This window comes from Podarcis melisellensis, assembly GCF_964234715.1.
Source record: "Podarcis melisellensis genome assembly, chromosome: 14".
NCBI classification, from domain to species: domain Eukaryota; kingdom Metazoa; phylum Chordata; class Lepidosauria; order Squamata; family Lacertidae; genus Podarcis; species Podarcis melisellensis.
Window position 1 is genome coordinate 1,624,946 of NC_138546.1, and position 17,728 is coordinate 1,642,673.

Sequence of the window (17,728 nt, forward strand, 5' to 3'; positions counted from 1 at the left end):
CGAAAACAATGCAATGCAAAGCGTTGCATCTGCGCATGTGCACGATTTAGTGCTTCTGCGTGTGCATGAACGGCGCGAACCCGGACGTAACTCATTCTGGTACTTTCAGGTTTGCGTCGGTCTCAATCCGAGGGTGACATAAGCCAGAGGCAACGTAACCCAAGGCTCCACTGTATTTGTCCAATTTTGTACAACCGTCCTTCATTCAAAGATCTCAGGGCGGTTCACAACGTAAAAATACAGAACGGGAACTCAAAATGCACAATAAGAACAAGGCAAAACCAATAACCCACAAACACGTGTAAGAGGACCCAGGCGTTAGCAATGAGTAAGGCAGATTTCCGTCTTACATGACAGCACCCTTGAATTCGGGAGGGCGGGGGCCATGGGATCAGCTACTTGCCAGGCCCTTTCACCACAAAGAGGCAGGGGGTGCACAAGTTTAGGGTCCTCAGATTTTTCAATTCATTCATTTATTCAGTTGATATCCTCACTGCCTTGGGAGGGGGGGGCGTTCCACAGTTTAACTCTGCACTGCATGAAGCAGGATTTCTTTTTATCCATCCCAAATCTTCCAATTCCCAGCATCATTGGATGCCCATTCAAAGCACATCCTTTATCTCCAACAATTCTGGGGTCCATAGTTCACCCCTGAAAACAAAACGGTCAATATCCTAATGGCATTATATAAATCTCTGGTGCATGCTGTGTACGGTTCCGGTTCCCACGCGTCAAAAATATTTTACAGAGCTGGAAAAGGCTCAGAAAAGGAGTATTGGAAGGAGGAAGTCCCTTTCGAAGAAAGCTTGCAACGTTTGGGGCTTTCTAGTTCAGAGGAAAGGTGAGCGAGAGGAAACACGATAAGAGATGTATAAAATTATGCCAAGCGTACAGAAAGTGGAGAGGGAGTTTTTCTCCTTCTCTTGTTACACTAGAATTCAGGGACATCCAATGAAGCCAAATGCTGGGTGATTCTGGACAGGCAAAAGGAAGCCCTTCTTCGTGTAACACAGAGTTAGACCGTGGAACTCCCTCCCACTTGAAGCAGGGATGGCCATCAACTTGGATGGCTTTAAAAGAGGACAAATTCACAGAGTGGCAGATCAAGTTGATGGATTATGCTGAAATGGCTAAAATGACCAGAAGAATCGGAAATCAGGAAGACCAAAATTTTAATAAGGAATGGGGGAAATTTATAACTTATCTTAAAGACCATTGTAAGCAGTTAGAATCATTAGTAGGACTGGAATAAACCTTGTAGTTTAATCGTGAATTTTGGATACAATGGAGAGATAAAAGATTTGGAATTCTATTATAAAAGATGCAGGAGGAAATGATTTACAAACAGGACCCACAAAAAGAAGGAGGGAAGTCCAGGAGATTTTTGGAATCTTCTGTTTATGTTGTATGTTGAATATGTGACTGTCAAATTTTAATCTGAAAAAGCAAATACACACACACACACACAGAGAGAGAGAGAGAGAGAGAGAGAGAGAGAGAACAGAAAGCAGCCAGGTCAGCATGGAAGCTGCTCCCCGGTCTCCAGTGACTCTGTAGTGAACGGAAGGCTCTCTGCACATCCTCAGAGGCACCCTCTCCTCACTTGCCACGCCGACCACAGGTTGCAGTAGGGTTGAGCCTTGTCATTTGGAAGGAGAAGAAGAAGAGTTTGGACTTGATATCCCGCTTTATCACTACCCCAAGGAGTCTCAAAGCAGCTAACAATCTCCTTTCCCTTCCTCCCCCACAACAAACACTCTGTGAGGTGAATGGGGCTGAGAGACTTCAGAGAAGTGGGACTGGCCCAGGGTCACCCAGCAGCTGCATGTGGAGGAGCGGAGACGCGAACCCGGTTCCCCAGATTACTAGTCCACCGCTCTTAACCACTACACCACACAGGCTCTCAGGGAACAGACTGATACTGAGTCCATGAAGGTGGGCCTGATCCTGCAGGCTCTTCTGACATTCTTAGGTTCAATCCTTAGCATCTCAGCAATATGACAATATGGAGACAGATGCTTCTTTGTGGACTCAGCATCAAACTATTTCTTGGTGCTTGTTCCCCTGCAAAAAATGGGAACAGGTGAATATTATTAGGAAAAGGGAAACCTCAAAATGATATATAATGAGGACCCACAAAGGGGAGGAGAGAAGTCCAGGAGATTTTTGGAACCTTGGTGTTTATGTTGTATGTTGAATATGTGACTGTCAAATCCTAATCTGAAAAACCGAATAAATAAATTAAAAAGAAAACAGGGTGCTGGCCCAGATGGGTCATTGAGATGGACCATTGACGGTGGAATATAAATGAAATAAAGATAAAGGTAAAGGGACTCCTGACCATTAGGTCCAGTCGTGGCCGACTCTGGGGTTGCGGCGCTTATCTCGCTATACTGGCCAAGGGAGCCGGCGTACAGCTTCCGGGTCATGTGGCCAGCATGACTATGCCGCTTCTGGTGAACCAAAGCAGCGTACAGAAACGCTGTTTACCTTCGCGCCAGAGCGGTACCTATTTATCTACTTGCACTTTGACGTGCTTACGAACTGCTAGGTGGGCAGGAGCTGGGACAGAGCAACAGGAGCTCACCCCGTCACGGGGATTTGAACCGCCGACCTTCTGATTGGCAAGTCCTAGGCTCTGTGGTTTAGACCACAGTACCACCCGTGTCCCATAAATGGAATAGAATCATAGAATTTTAGAGTTGGACCTCAAGAGCCATCTAGTCCAACCCCACTCAGTGCAGAAAGGAAGGAAAATATTGAATAAACGTCTTTCTCTGTGTATGTTTATGGTTTTCTCTGTGCAGGACAGCTTGGTCTATTTGCTGAATCGCGACCAGCACACTGTTGGCCAGAGGACTCAAGCCAGCAAGCCCAGCATCAGCCTCTCGGCTCCGGACATCCTCCCCCTCCATTGCACCATCCGGAAGGTCAAGGTGTCCGGCCGCTCGAGCCACCGCCCCGAGGAGAAGCTGGTCCTGGAGCCCATTGCGGGGGCGGCCGTCTCCATCAACTTCTCCGAGGTGGGCAGGACGGCGGCTCTCCACCACGGCGACCTCATCTCCCTGGGCCTCTACTACCTGCTGCTCTACAAGGACCCCGTGAAGACACAGCCACTGCCCGCCCAGACACTCATGAGGCTGAAGGCCGCGCGCCGAGCGTCCGAGCCCGAGCTGCCATCCACCTGCAAGGTCTGCGGCAACCAGGCGAGGGACAAGGGCTCGTCGGCCAAGAAGGCGTCCGCGCTGCTGCAGGGAGCCTCTGGGCGGAGGGGAGGCCGCCGGAAGCTGCAGCTGGAGTTTGACAAGGCTAGTGAGGACCTGCTGCTGCGGAGGATCGTCACGCTCATCGAGCCCACCAGCGACGACCACAAGCTGGCGCCCGCCTTCCTCCTCTGCCTCTGCGTCCAGCACTCGGCCGGCCACTTCAAGCCCGGGGAGTTTGGCCATCTCCTCCTCAAGTTGGCCAAGATGATACAGAGGACCGTGTGGGTTAGTATATATCGGATATACAGTCATACATCGGGATAAATATGCTTCAGGATAAGTATTTTCGGGTTGCGCTCCACGGCGACGCAGAAGCAATGCAGCGCGTTACTTCCGGGTTTCGCCGCTCGCACATGCGCAGTCGGTCAAAATGATGTCACGCGCATGCGCAGAAGCGGCGAAATGCGACCTGCGCAGACGCAGTCTTACGTTCTATTCAGGGTGCGAACGGGGCTCTGGAACGGATCCCGTTCACATCCCGAGGTACCACTGTATTGTGGGATGTGATACATAAGTAGCAGTCAAGTACAACATTCCTCGTTTTCCTAGAGTGGACATGCAAGGGGATGTTTGGTCCAGCGAGTCGGAACTTCCTGTTTCCCCCTGGACTGGGGCAACCTTCCTCTGGCATGTGACAAGAGGTGGGCGTGGCCTTACCTGTCCAGGTAACAAAAGCGCAAGGCACACAGCCCTCCTCCCTTCTTCTCCATCTTCCTTTCATCATGTGAACTGCAGTGACTGCCAGTCTACAGTCACTGGGATTAACCTCCCAGATGGGGTAGACCCACATGTATATATCTTTGTAACTAAGTCTGCCTTCAAGGATCCAACTGTGAACTGATGATGTGAGTAAACTACTTTTATATACTTTACACAAGATTGTGGCGTGTTTATTCTTTTAAGGGGGAAAGAAAGGATCTTACCAGGAATCTATATTGAGAAGCTTAAACAAGCCTGCAACCAGCTACCCGCTCTGCGTTCAAAGGGGGATGTTAAAACTCTGCTCAGTTATAGAGCTTGCTAGTGCAAGTTAGGAAGGATATTAATAAACAGTATCTCCTCTCCTGCCTCCCTGAACATTCCCACATATATAATTGAATCTCTCTGCTTCTTTCGGTCAAAGAGAACAGGGGCCTTTTTAGTGGTGGCTCCCCGTTTGTGGAATGCTCTCCCCGGAGAGGCTCACCTGGCACCATCGCTGCATGTCCTCTTTAACCAGGCCTGAAGATTGTTGTCCTTCTGCAAATCTCTGGGTTTCCCTGCTGTGAATGAACACTCACTACTGGGGGGGCGGGGAAGGAGGGGGAATTTATTGTGAGAAAACGTGGCTAGCAAGCAACATTGGGACTGGCTGTGCAGATTTGGGTACTTTCTCATCTTCACAGTGTCAGTGATATTTCATTCCCTTTCCCTTTCTTTCTTTCTTTGTTTCCTTCCTCGATTCCAGGAGAAAACAAACGAACTAGCCGAGAAACAGTCGCAACAGTAAGTCTTCTGCATCCAGGATTTCCGCTTCTTTCTGTGAAATGTTGCTTCCAAATAAATGTGCATGTAGGTTTTGGTTTGCATGCCACCCAAACCAAGCTCTGGGTCATCCTGGGGGTGAGGGGGAATGCCTTCAAAATACAGCATGCAAATGCATCATATACAGTGCTGCCTCGCAAGACGAAATTAATTCGTTCCGCAAGTTTTTTCTTCTTGCAGTTTTTCGTCTTGCGAAGCATGGTTTCCCACAGGAATGCATTGAAAATCAATCAATGCGTTCCTATGGAGACCGTCCGGGGACAGAGGGGAAGCGCCGCGCGCCTTCCCCTCTGTCCCCAGACCTGTTTAAAGCTAGGGGCCGCGGGGAGAAGATTGCTTCTCCCCGTTGCCTGCCCCGCAATCTCTGTCCCCGGACCTGTTTTAAAGCAAGGGAAGGGGCAGCGGGGAGAATCGCTTCTCCCCGTTGCCACCCCTTGGTTCAAAAGGGGTCCGGGGAGAGAGGGGAAGGCGGGGCTGGCAACGAGGAGAAGCGATCTTTTCCCCGCCGCCCCTTGCGCTTCCCCGCTATCCCCGGAGCTTGCGGGGCAAGCTTCGTTTTGCGAAGCAAGCCCATAGGGAAATGCGTCTTGCGAAGCGGCTAAGAAAACGAAAAACTCCTTCGTCTAGCGAGTTTTTCGTCTTCCGAGGCGTTCGTTTTGCGGGGTACCACTGTAACAAGCAGTTTTTATCTTAAAGGCAGTCTTCTAACAAATGCAAAGCCTATTCAATTGAAAAGCAAATGATAAAAGGACCTGCTTCTCACAGTACAGCAAGCCATGGTTTATTCGTGCTTTGTGTGAATGCCTGAACCTAGCTAGCAGACTAGCCTTGTTTTGTTTTCTGGCAAGAAATTGCAGCACAATTCATCGTTCGTTGCTGTTCTTGCTGCTTTTGCTAATTATGCACAGCCTGGAGAAAATGGAGAGAGATTTTTTTCGTTTCCCTACCACTAGAACCATTGGACATGTAGTGAAGCTAGATTGGAAGATTCTGGGTGGATAAAATAAAGTTTCCTTTTTTATCTATCCCGAATCTTCTGACATTCAGCTCCAGCTCCCACAAGAGACAGCCTTTAATAGGAACATTTCTTAATTAAATTTGCTTCTGCAGTTGCATAACCATTCTGGACAGAAATACAGCCTTGGTTTTCGAGCGTCTCGGAAGCAGAATGATTCGGAAGCCGAAAACCGGGAAGTAATTGCTTCCGTTTTTGAATGTGCCTCAGAAATCGAACAGCTTCTGCTGCATGTTTTTCCATTTTTTCAATGGATTTTGCCAACCGCCCATTGATCTTTGGTTTTCGAACGTTTTGGAAGTTGAAGGGTCTTCCGGAATGGATTACGTTATAAAACTGAGGTTCCACTGTGCTTCCTCCAAGAGAGGGAATAAAAAAGGGTCGAAGTGGAGTAAACTGGCTTGTGTCCAGATCTGCTTCCTGACATGTGTATTCTGCAATTCTGCTCAAGTGCAGAAAGGCCTCGGAGACCCCAGAGGGATTTGGGATTTAGCATCCACTTAAACCCCTAGGAGAACCTTCAAACGTCACCAAAGGCATCATTCTGCCTGCTGGTCGCAGGAACCAATGTCACAAACCTGTGTCCCCTTCCCTCCAATCCCTGGCCACACACAACATACAAGGCCACCACCTGTGATTCCTAATTCAAACCCTGGAGTCCCTGATACTTGTCTATCTGTTTGTTTATTGCATTTATAAGAGACAGGGGTGGCGCTGTGGGTTAAACCACAGAGCCTAGGACTTGCCAATCAGAAGGTCGGCGGTTTGAATCCCCGCAATGGGGTGAGCTCCCGTTGCTCGGTCCCTGCTCCTGCCAACCTAGCAGTTCAAAAGCACGTCAAAGTGCAAGTAGATAAATAGGTACCACTCTGGCAGGAAGGTAAACGGCGTTTCCGCGCACTGCTCTGGTTTGCCAGAAGCGGCTTAGTTATGCTGGCCACATGACCCAGAAGCTGTACGCCGGCTCCCTCGGCCAGTAAAGCAAGATGAGCGCCGCAACCCCAGAGTCGGTCACGACTGGACCTAATGGTCAGGGGTCCCTTTACCTTTATGGCATTTATATCCCACCCTTTTCTCCAGGGAGCTCAAGGTGACATGCATGTTGCTCCCCCCCCGACCTCATTTAATCCCCACATCAGCCCTGTGAGGTAGGCTAGGCTGAGAGGCAGGTAACCAGCAAGCAAGCTTCATGGTTGAGCATGGATTTGAACCCTGGCCTCTCCCAGATCCTAGTCTTTTCTCTAACTGCTACACCACACTGCCTCTCACACTGCAAATTTTGCTTCAGTTGCATAATCCACCTGGGTTGCAGAATGCTGCTTGCATTGGCAATGAATCAGGGTTGACCGCCTTACAGAAGCCTGATCACTTCTTGCGGTTGTTGTTTAGCTCGATGGTGACAAACGGAGTGTGGAAAGGACAAATGTCTCTGTGTGCCAAGTCCGGCCTTTTTCGGTCTCCTTTTCTTTGTGTTTATTGTCGCCTTATCTTGTTTGCACAGCAACTCAGCAAGGCTCTCCTAGTATCCTTTATTTGCTCGGTTGCATTCCTCATCGGATTCCTTAACAACCCAGGACGGCATCTGATGAGAGAAGGAGGGGACGTGATTAAGACAATCCATTCAGACAGGGTTGAATTATTATTGCGGCAATCTATATATAAAGCGAAAACAAAAAGCGGCGCTTCGGTGCAAGGGGAAGAATGAAACCAGATCCAGATTTCCTTGTCCTCTTTAGATAATTGGAACAGTCTTAATATAAGGGAGCAGAGCTGGTGTGTGCAGTCGCTCTCTGGAGCCTATCATTTTGGTGAAATGATCCCATATGATTTTATTTATTCTTTTGGAATAAACAACCAATCTTGGCGCCTGGAGACTGGAGAGACTGTAAGGAAATGCTGGTGGGAAGAAGAGGGGCATATCCTTCTGAAAAAGAAGGCTGTTTCTCAGGAAGCTGGGGTAAAGCAGAGCCATGTGGTGCAGTGGTTAGTGCAGCCTACGCCAACATCTGGCACTCTCCAGATGTTTTGGACTATAGTTCCCAAGTGCCCCAGATTTTCCACAGGAACCTCAGGCGGAATAGCCATCCCTGCACCGGTCAAAACCTTTCCACCTTGTGCCACCTCCAACTTGCGCGATTTCAACTTCATGTGCTTGGCAGCTGGTTGGCTGAACTCGCCCAAATTAAATGCACGGAAGGCGGAGAGCTTAAAAGCTCTTTTGGGGCAGCTTTCTCCCTAAGCTCTCCGCCTTGCATTCCGGGCTCTGGGAGGCTCTTGCGGAAACTCAAGGCGGTTGTGTGAGATCTTGCGAGGGTCTCTCAGAGCCTGGTGAGCAAAGCGGACGTTCGAAGATCCGTTTGGAGAGAGGTGGTGCTGTGTTTGTGCGCGAACTGCGTCCCTGTAGCTCTGCCGGGATGCCTCTCAACTCTGCGCTTGTCTCGTCAGCCAGGATCCTGCGTCTCTCTCCCGCTTCACCATCAAAGACCTGCTGCCCGACTTGCAGCACGTTCTTTTCTGGATGTCGAACTCCATCGAAATCCTCTACTTCGTCCAGCAGAAATCCCCCGTTTACATCCAGAGCATGGAGGAGGAGCTGGACATGAAAGGTGTTTTATTATGCTTTTAGATTGGTTGGAGTGGGTGGGGTCAGAGCCGGATTGAGGTTTGATGAGGCCCTCAGCTACTGAAGGTAATGGGGCCCTTTATATGTCCAGCTGTCCTTTGTCAACAACAAATTGTCTACTGTTTTTTGTGTTGAATATATGCTAGTATATGGCAATTTGTGGACCTAATAGGTATCTCAAGCCATTTGTACATGTTACTCCCCATCTAGTTTTCTGTGGGGTGGTGGGGTTGGTATGGAGGACCTCTAATCCACCGAAGTCCCAACTGGAAGCCTGATGTGACTCAGCCCTGACATGGGGGGGGGGGCAAGAATCAGGCTTCTTGATTCACTCCCTCTGAAGACGAGCAGGGAGGGCGTCCAATGGCAGCCGAGTCAGATGAGTTTTACAGGTCCAGAGTGACACCCATGGGAGCCTTTTATCAGGGTGGGGGGCAGAAGTCGGACGGGGCTGTTGCCTTCCTGCCTGGTTGGAAAGAAGGGGTGCTGTTGGCTGGCTGGACAGGCTTTCCTCTCCATTTCTGCATCTCTTGTTACCCGAAGGAGACAATAAACCCGGTCAGTTTAAAAGGTCAGCAAACTTCACTGAGTTATTTCACACACACAGAGTTGTGGGAGTCTCCCCGTCTTAACATTTGTGGAGTTGGCTGTGTGGCTCTTTCCATGCCGACTTGGAACCCCTTCACATTCTCTGTCTTTTCCTGGCGCATTATCTTAATGCGATTTTTAAAAACGATGCTTAAATTAATTGCTTTAAGGGATTATTAAGTGTGTTCACCTCTCTGGGTTTCTGCAGCACAAGGGGCGGTTTGGAAACGTGAACAATAAATAAACACATTAAGGTTTTGGCCTCCGAATGCGAGGCTTTTTGGGTAGAGCTGCAGAGGTGCCTTTTCTCGAGAAGCAAACGCTCAGCCCCAAATGTTGGGCTCAGCCCTCCTCCTCCTTTCTTTTTCCTGTCTCCCTCTTAGGATCCAAGGAATCTCTCATTTCCCTGACCATCACTGCCAGCGAAGAAGCCATGACGGTCCTGGAGGAAGTCATTATGTATACCTTCCAGCAGTGTGTGTATTACATCTCCAAGGTAATCCATGTCCCTGTCACTTCCAGGGAGCTGTGGGGCTGAGGGTTGCTTTTCCTGACCAAGGTCCAAAGACTGGGGGGGAAACCCCATATTTATTTTATTTATTTGATGAAATGTGTGTGCCACTCGAGCGCAGAAATGCTCAAGGCTGTCTACGGAAAGAATAAAACAGTGAGGTTATCAGTCAGACCAGCTAAAACATTTGAACTTTAAAAACCAGCAATAAGCTAAAACACACACCAACACTCTATTCTTCTTCTTCTTCTTCTTCTTCTTCTTCTTCTTCTTCTTCTTCTTCTTCTTCTTCTTCTTCTTCTTCTTCTTCTTCTTCTTAAATTTGTATTCCGTCCTATACCAATAGATCTCAGGGTGGTTCACAACACAAAATTACGATATAAAAAATACATAACACATTCTGGGTAAAGGTAAAGGGACCCCTGACCATTAGGTCCAGTCGTGACCGACTCTGGGGTTGCGGCGCTCATCTCGCTTTACTGGCCTAGGGAGCCGGCGTACAGCTTCCAGGTCATGTGGACAGCATGACTAAGCCGCTTCTGGCGAACCAGAGCAGCACACGGAAACGCTGTTTACCTTCCCACCGAAGTGGTACCTATTTAACTACTTGCACTTCATGCTTTCGAACTGCCAGGTGGGCAGGAGCAGGGACCGAGCAACGGGAGCTCACCCTGTCACGTGGATTCGAACCGCCGACCTTCTGATCTGCAAGCCCAAGGCTCTGTGAAAAGGTTTCTTTAGCAGGTGGCGGAGAAAAGACAGTGAAGGCTGCCACTGCTTGGTGTCCATCAGCGGGGAGTTCCAAAGTGCGTAGGTGCCCCCAGTCTAAAAGATCAGACTCCTTACGTCTGAGGAAGGGGTATTATGTGGGTCAGTTCCTCAGATCGAAGGGGTCAAGAGGGTATGCATGGGGCAAGGCGATCTTGCAGAGAGACTGGCTTGTGGTAGACGGAAGGGCGGGCATTTCTGAATGCAAGGCAACCCCCCCCCCCTTGCAAGCAGAAATCAAGCCTGTCAGGGAGAAGGTCAATGTTGATCTTTGCCTGTCGTGTGAAAGTGGCCCTTTTAGCTGCCAAACCAACCTTTCTGAGGATGAAGAAAATGAGGTCCACGAATCACGGTCTTTACCCAATGTTACAGCGGGGGGGGGGGTCCTCGTTCTAGACCTCCCCAGGAGCACCCAAGATTGCTTATTTAGCTCGAATCATTCCCCAGTAGTAGTCAGAGGCACAGACTCTCTCAACCATTGCAGAGCTCATTCTGCCCCCCCCCCCATGCAGAGAAACGGCTGTATCTCCAGGCCTGACCCTCGGCTGCACACATGGCTGGCATCGCGCAAAGAGAAAGCTTCTCCTTGCAGATGCAGCCCTGCGCATCCTGCACTGCACCACAGGCGCAGCCAGCCGTGCATGGCAGTGACCACCGTCGCTGGCTGTGGTGATGTCACGGGAAGAAGGCGAGAGGGAGGGAGATCAGATCGGAGGGGGGCAACTTCCTGCAACCTGGAGACATGATACATTACAAACGGTTTTGGATAGACATTGAGAAGTCAGCAAAACAGAGGGCTTGTCTTTTGAATCTCCTGTTGGCAAACTATAGGGACACGGGTGGCACTGTGGTCTAAACCACTGAGCCTCTTGGGCTTGCCGATCAGAAGGTTGGTGGTTCGAATCCCAGCGAAAGAGTGAGCTCCCGTTGCTCGGTCCCAGCTCCTGTCAACCTAGCAGTTCAAATGCACACCAAAAGTGCAAGTACAGTGGTACCTCGGGTTAAGTACTTAATTCATTCCGGAGGTCCGTTCTTAACCTGAAACTGTTCTTAACCTGAAGCACCACTTTAGCTAATGGGTCTTCTGCTGCCGCCACGCCGCCAGAGCATGATTTCTGTTCTCATCCTGAAGCAAAGTTCTTAACCCAAGGTACTATTTCTGGGTTAGCGGAGTCTGTAACCTGAAGCGTATGTAACCCGAGGTACCACTGTAGATTAATAAGGTACCGTTCCAGCGGGAAGGTGTAAAATTTGAAGTGTAAGCTCCTCGAAGGCAGGGGGCTCCTCGCTCTCCCCACCTCCCTGCTTGCTCCTTGGCAAAGCTCAGAGTACCCGGGTTGCTCTTGTCTTGAGCGCCAGGCGTCTGGCCGAGAGGAACCTCTCACGAAATGAGTCAGGTCTCGCAGCCTGCAAGGCCAGAGAAATGAGCACTTTTACCAGAAGGGTGGGGAAACACTTTCCGAGACGCTATATTTAGAGGGGTGACTGCCTTTCGCCAGTTCTGGCGGACATTCGGCAAGCCTCTGGGTTGGAAAGCTGCCTGTTCTTTCCCTTCTCAACTTTTCCTGGTGTCCTTCCCACTCTCATCTTAATTTTTATTATTATTATTATGAATAAAGCAAGAAAAGCGACTCAAGGGGAAAATGCCATGCAGGGTTAACAAAACCCTCAATAGTACACTCCACGCTGGTGCAATAAAAATAGAAGGATATGACTATTGATTTCAGGCCCAGAATAAAATGAAAACCCACGACTGTTGTGGGCTGAGATGAATCTTAAAGAGGAATAATATGCTATAGTATTGAATTAACCAAAATCCATTGATTAGCAGAGGGAGGGGACAAACTGTTTTCCTCTTTATTGACATGTGTTAACACAATCATGCCAGACAGCTGCAAACTTCGCGTTCTTTCCATCTTGGAGATTGGTCCAATATTCCAACCGTCTCCATATCTGCCTGCCCTGCCCTCTCTCACTGCAGACTTCATTAATGCCAGACCACTGGCACGTATAAAAAAATGCATTTCTGAAAATTAAAAATGTATGAAATATATGGCACAGCAATAAAACTGCTAGCATATTTGCAAAGCTAAGCAGGGTCCAGTATGGTTTCGAATTGGAAGGGGATCCATGTTTCAAGATTCCTGTATTGCAGAGCCCCTTCCAGCGCTACAATTATATGATTCCAGTCCTGATTTATTGCCTTCTCTGCAATACTCTTCTATTTGTGAGGCCTTTCATAGAATCATGGAATTGTCGAGTTGGAAGGGACCTCAAGGGTCATCTAGCCCAACCCCTGGCAACCTGAGCGCATCTTAGTTTAATTTGTGTGCTACCCAATTATATATATTTTTTTAATTTCAGAAATGCAACTTTCCCAAAATGCCAGATTTGCACAAAAGCATTGTCAAAAGCAAAAGTTTGAAAAAGGTTTGTGTTTGTTGCTCCAAGCCAGGAATCCTGAGGCCTATTGTGGGTGCAGAAATAATAATAATAATAATAATAATAATAATAATAATAATAATAATAATAATTATTATTATTATTATTATTATTATTTATACCCCGTCCACACTTTGGACGGCTTCCAACAAAATATTAAAATACAGTAATGCATCAAACAATGCATCAAAGCTTCCCTAAAGAGGGCTGCCTTCAGATGTCTTCTAAAAGTCTGGTAGTTGTTGTTCTCTTTGACATCTGATGGGAGGGCGTTCCATCTAGATAAATAGATGTTGTTGTTCTTTAGTCGTTTAGTCGTGTCCGACTCTTTGTGACCCCCCTGGACCAGAGCACGCCAGACCCTCCTGTCTTCCACTGCCTCCCGCAGTTTGGGCAAACTTGTGTTGGTAGCTTCGAGAACACTGTCCCACCATCTCATCCTCTGTCGTCCCCTTCTCCTTGTGCCCTCCATCTTTCCCAACATCAGGGTCTTTTCCAGGGAGTCTTCTCTTCTCATGAGGTGGCCAAAGTCTTGGAGCCTCAGTTTCAGGATCTGTCCTTCCAGTGAGCACTCAGGGCTGATTTCCTTCAGAATGGAGAGGTTTGATCTTCTTGCCGTCCATGGGACTCTCAAGAGTCTCCTCCAGCATCATAATTCAAAAAGATAAATAGATACACACACACACACACACACACACATATCTAGATAAATAGATACACACATACACACACAAGCTGCAACGCTTCCCCAGCGCTACGTGGGATCAAAGTGGGTCACTCGCCCCTCCTCAGAACATTTGGTATGAGAAGTTCAGAGCTGAGCCGCTCTTTCTCTCTCCCCGTCCCTGTCCAGTCTCTATACGTGTCTTTGCCACCCTTGTTGGACTGCAACCCCTTCCAGAGTGAAGGGCGAGAGGGCTGGCTCTCTTCCCCGCCTCTTCCTGAGGAGATACGCAAAGTGGTGTCGACCTACCAGGCCAGCTTGGACCTCCTCCGCCAGTATGAGGTGCACCTGGAAATCAGCTCCCAGATGTTTGCCTACCTGTTCTTCTTCTCCAACACCCTCCTCTTCAACCAGCTGATGGAAAAAGGTGAGAGGTGGGAGGAGCTTCCAGGTGGGAGGTGGGGGGTGTGAAATACAGAGCAGTCAAATACAACATTGCTAGAATGGACATGTTTAGACATGAAGAGGGATGTTTGTCCAGCCAGTAGATAAACCACCTGTTCCCTCCTGGGCTGGGACAAACTTCCTCTACAGGTGAGCAGAGGTGGGTGTGACCTTACCTGTGCAGGTAACAAACAGGGCAAGCAGCCATCTCTCTCTCTCTCTCTGACTCCATTCCTCAAAGAAGCAACATCTCCTTAGCCTGAGATGCTCTCTTGGTTTCCAGCCAAGAGAGGACAAAGGAACTATCTCCTTATGGGATAGATTCCAGGTGTGTATACAGTGGACGCTCGGGTCGCAAACGTGTTCCGTGCGGGATGCACGTTCACAACCCACAGCGTTCGCAACCCACAGTGGCGCGTCTGTGCACGCGCGGGTTGTGATTCGGCGCTTCTGCGCATGTGCAAAGCATGATTTAGCGCTTCTGCGCATGCGCGACCGCCGAAACCCAGAAGTAACCAGTTCTGGTACTTCCGGGTTTCGCCAGTCCATAACCTGAAGAAACACTGGTACTTCCGGGGGCTGAAGCGTCTGTAACCCGAGGTATGACTGCATTTTGTAACTTAAATCTGCCTTCTGGGATCCATTTGTGAACAGAACGTGTGAGTAAAGTCTTTTATACTTTTGTACAATACTGTGTTGTCTATTCTTTTTAGGAGGGAATAAAAGGGGAATTACCAGGAAACATATTCTAGAGGCTTATGCAAGCCTGGCAAACCTATCTGCTGTGCAAGTTTAAAAGGGGGTGGGGGTGTTACTCTGCTAAATCATAGAACTTGTTAACACAAGTTGGGAAGGATATAATTAAACAATATATCCTCTCCTGCCTCCCTGAACATTCCCACAGGAGGACCAAGGATGCTGGAGATCATCATCATTGTCATTTTATTTGTACGCCGCCTTTCCATAGTTAAAACAATGCTCAAGGCAGCTTGATCTGGAGACGGGGATCTGGAGTGAGATTTAATTCTGTCAAGGTTTAATTGTTTCATAATTATCGTTCCCCACACCCTCTGTTTTTAGCTGTCAGGGGGAAAGGAGGGTACAAATCAATCAATCAAACAAACAATAATTTAATAAGTAAATGAAATAAAATCTAAGAAGCGCTTGTAAATTATTTGAAATGGAAACACCTGGCAGAAATGAGGATCTCAAGAGCATCATGGGGTCAGCTGGGCAATCTGACAATGCACATCTGAAGCTAGTGATCCTTCCATGACCTTCCTCTTGTTCTCCTCCTCTTCCTCCTCCTCACCAGGCTCCTCCTTGGGCTGCTTCCATTGGTCGAAAGGCGTGAGAGTCCGTGCCACCCTTCGGCTGCTCCTGGAATGGGCACAGCGTGTGGGCTTTGGGCAGCTGGCAGACGAGTTCTTTGGCAAGCTCTCCAGCGTGGCCAGCCTCTTGGCCATGCCAAACTCCCAGCTGGTGCAGGTGAGGAGCCCTTGGCCTCAAAGGGGTACGTCCAGTTGGGCAGTCCAGCAGGGGGGAGTTTTATGTGCCCGCAGCCACCGCCAGAGTTGGGTTGCCAGGTCCCCGGGGGCTGACCCAAAGTCTCCATGCTTGTCTGCTAACCCCTTGCAGGTGGCAGGACGGACAGAGGGGGCTTGACTCTCCAGCTGGGTGAGGGCACCTTTAAAAAAAATAATTTAATCAAGGAGGCTGCCTGCAGCTTGAAAGCTTCAGCCCAGCAGGAGCTGGATGCAGATTATTGCATGGCCTCAAATGGGGCAGGAGTGTCCTGCCCTACTTCCCTCTCCCAAGTAACTTCCATCTCTTAGTCTTTCTATCTGCATAGTCTTTCTGGGAGGTAATGCTCTCCTCCCCTCTCTCTCCCCCTCTCCCAATTAACCTCTATCTCTAGAAATTAATGCACAACCTTTCGGGGAGTTGATGCTCCCCCCCCATTAACCTCTATCTCTGCAAATTATTGCATAGTCTTTCTGGGGGTAATGCTCCCCTCCCCTCCCCTCCCCTCCCCTCCCTCTCCCCCTTTCCCAATTAACCTCTATCTCTGGAAATTATTGCACAACCTTTCAGGGGGGTTGATGCTCTCCTCCCCTCCCCCTCTCCTAATTAACCTCTGTCTCTGGAAATTATTGCATAACCTTTCTGGGGGGGTTGATGCTCTCCCCCCTCCCCCTCCCAATTAACTATCTCTGGAAATTATTGCATATTTCTGGGGCGTAATGCTCTCCTCCCCTCCCTCTCCCCCTCTCCCAATTAACCTCTATCTCTGGAAATTATTGCACAACTTTCTGGGGGGGGGTGATGCTCCCCTCCCTCTTCCCCTCTCCCAATTTACCTCTATCTCTGGAAATGTTTGCATAATCTTTCTGGGGCGTGATGCTCTCCTCCCCCCTTCTTCCCCCTCCCAATTAACCTCTATCTCTGGAAATTATTGCATAGTCTTTCTGGAGGGTGATGCTCTCCTCCCCCCTCTTCCCCCTCCCAATTAACCTCTATCTCTGGAAATTTTTGTATAACCTTTCTGGGGGTAATGCACTCCTCCCCTCCCCCTTCCCCTCAGTGGAGCAGGTGTGGTGGGGCAGGAGGAGGAGGTGTGGAAGGCCTTGACCAGGCATGGGCAAACTTTGCCCTCCTGATGTTTTGAGACTGGTCCTGCTAGCTAGGCATGATGGGAGTTGTAGTCCCAAAACATCTGGATGGCCGAGTTTGCCTATGCCTAGCCTTGACTCTCCACCATCCCAACCCATCTCTCCCTCCTCTGGCACCTGCTCTTTGCTCTCCAATCTTGCAGCTTCTCCTGCCTCTGACCCTCATCTTCCAGGCTCTCCCAGATCACTGATCCCTTCCTCCAAGTCAGTCTCCGACCCTCCTTCTCTCAGTGTCCAGCCGGTCCTCTAGGTCTTAGGTTTGGTCTCTGAAATCTCAGCATCTAAGATTCTCACAATCCCGTGATGTTGGCAGCGCACGTCTGAGGGTGGCGCCAGCTGCCCAGTGATGGCCACGGAGAGCATCCCTCTGCAACACCTCACCCGTCCCTCTCTTGCTTTGCTCAGATGACCTGGCCTGTGCTGAGAGCCGAATTCCCCGCCCTCAATCCTGCCCAGCTGCACCACATCCTCACCCAGTACCAGGCCTCGTCCGACATGGGCTGTGTACCAGCCTGGCAGCCCAGCAAGGAGGATAACCTGGCAGCCTTCAGGACAGGTAAGATCAGCCATGGCCGGGTTGCCCAGCGAGGGATTCTGTCGAGAACCGTGGGGGAATCGTAGAAGGCAAGAGTCAGAAGGGGCAATGGGGGAAATGCTTAAAGAAACAATGTGTATGCCATGGGTAGGCAACCTAAGGCCTGGGGGCTGGATGCGGCCCAATCGCCTTCTCAATCCGGCCCACAGATGGTCGGGGAATCAGCATGTTTTTACATGAGTAGAATGTGTCCTTTTATTTTAAATGCATCTCTGGGTTATTTGTGGGGCCTGCCTGGTGTTTTAACATGAGTAGAATGTGTGCTTTTATTTAAAATGCTTCTCTGGGTTATTTGTGGGGCATAGGAATTCATTCATCCCCCCAAAAAATATAGTCCGCCCCCCCCCCACAAGGTCTGAGGGACAGTGGACTGGCCCCCTGCTGAAAAAGTTTGCTGACCCCAGTGTATGCAGTTCAAATGTCCCCATTTCTCTGCCACTGAAAATGAAATGGGACGGACTTCAGTGATGATTGGATGCCCACCCCTCGTCACCAATTACATTCCTGCCTTGATGGGGGTAGGACTAGATGACCCTCCGTGTCCCTACAATTCTATGAATCCCTGGCACCCCCAAGCAGGGCCGGGGAAGTCCCCTTTCTGAAACCCTCTGCCAGT

General features: G+C 49.4%; 1 protein-coding gene across 3 annotated transcripts in view; it reads left to right on the forward strand.

The window, feature by feature from the left end:
• The window catches only part of RADIL (Rap associating with DIL domain), an 82,257-nt gene that overhangs the window by 50,163 nt on the left and 14,366 nt on the right, over window positions 1-17,728 (forward strand). For all 3 annotated transcript variants that reach the window (XM_081889082.1, XM_081889084.1, XM_081889083.1), the window contains 7 exons: window positions 2,808-3,491; window positions 4,714-4,751; window positions 8,251-8,411; window positions 9,400-9,512; window positions 13,591-13,828; window positions 15,161-15,333; window positions 16,923-17,073. In XM_081889082.1, the coding sequence (XP_081745208.1) occupies window positions 2,808-3,491; window positions 4,714-4,751; window positions 8,251-8,411; window positions 9,400-9,512; window positions 13,591-13,828; window positions 15,161-15,333; window positions 16,923-17,073 (1,558 nt within the window). The remainder of the gene's footprint in view (window positions 1-2,807; window positions 3,492-4,713; window positions 4,752-8,250; window positions 8,412-9,399; window positions 9,513-13,590; window positions 13,829-15,160; window positions 15,334-16,922; window positions 17,074-17,728) is intronic.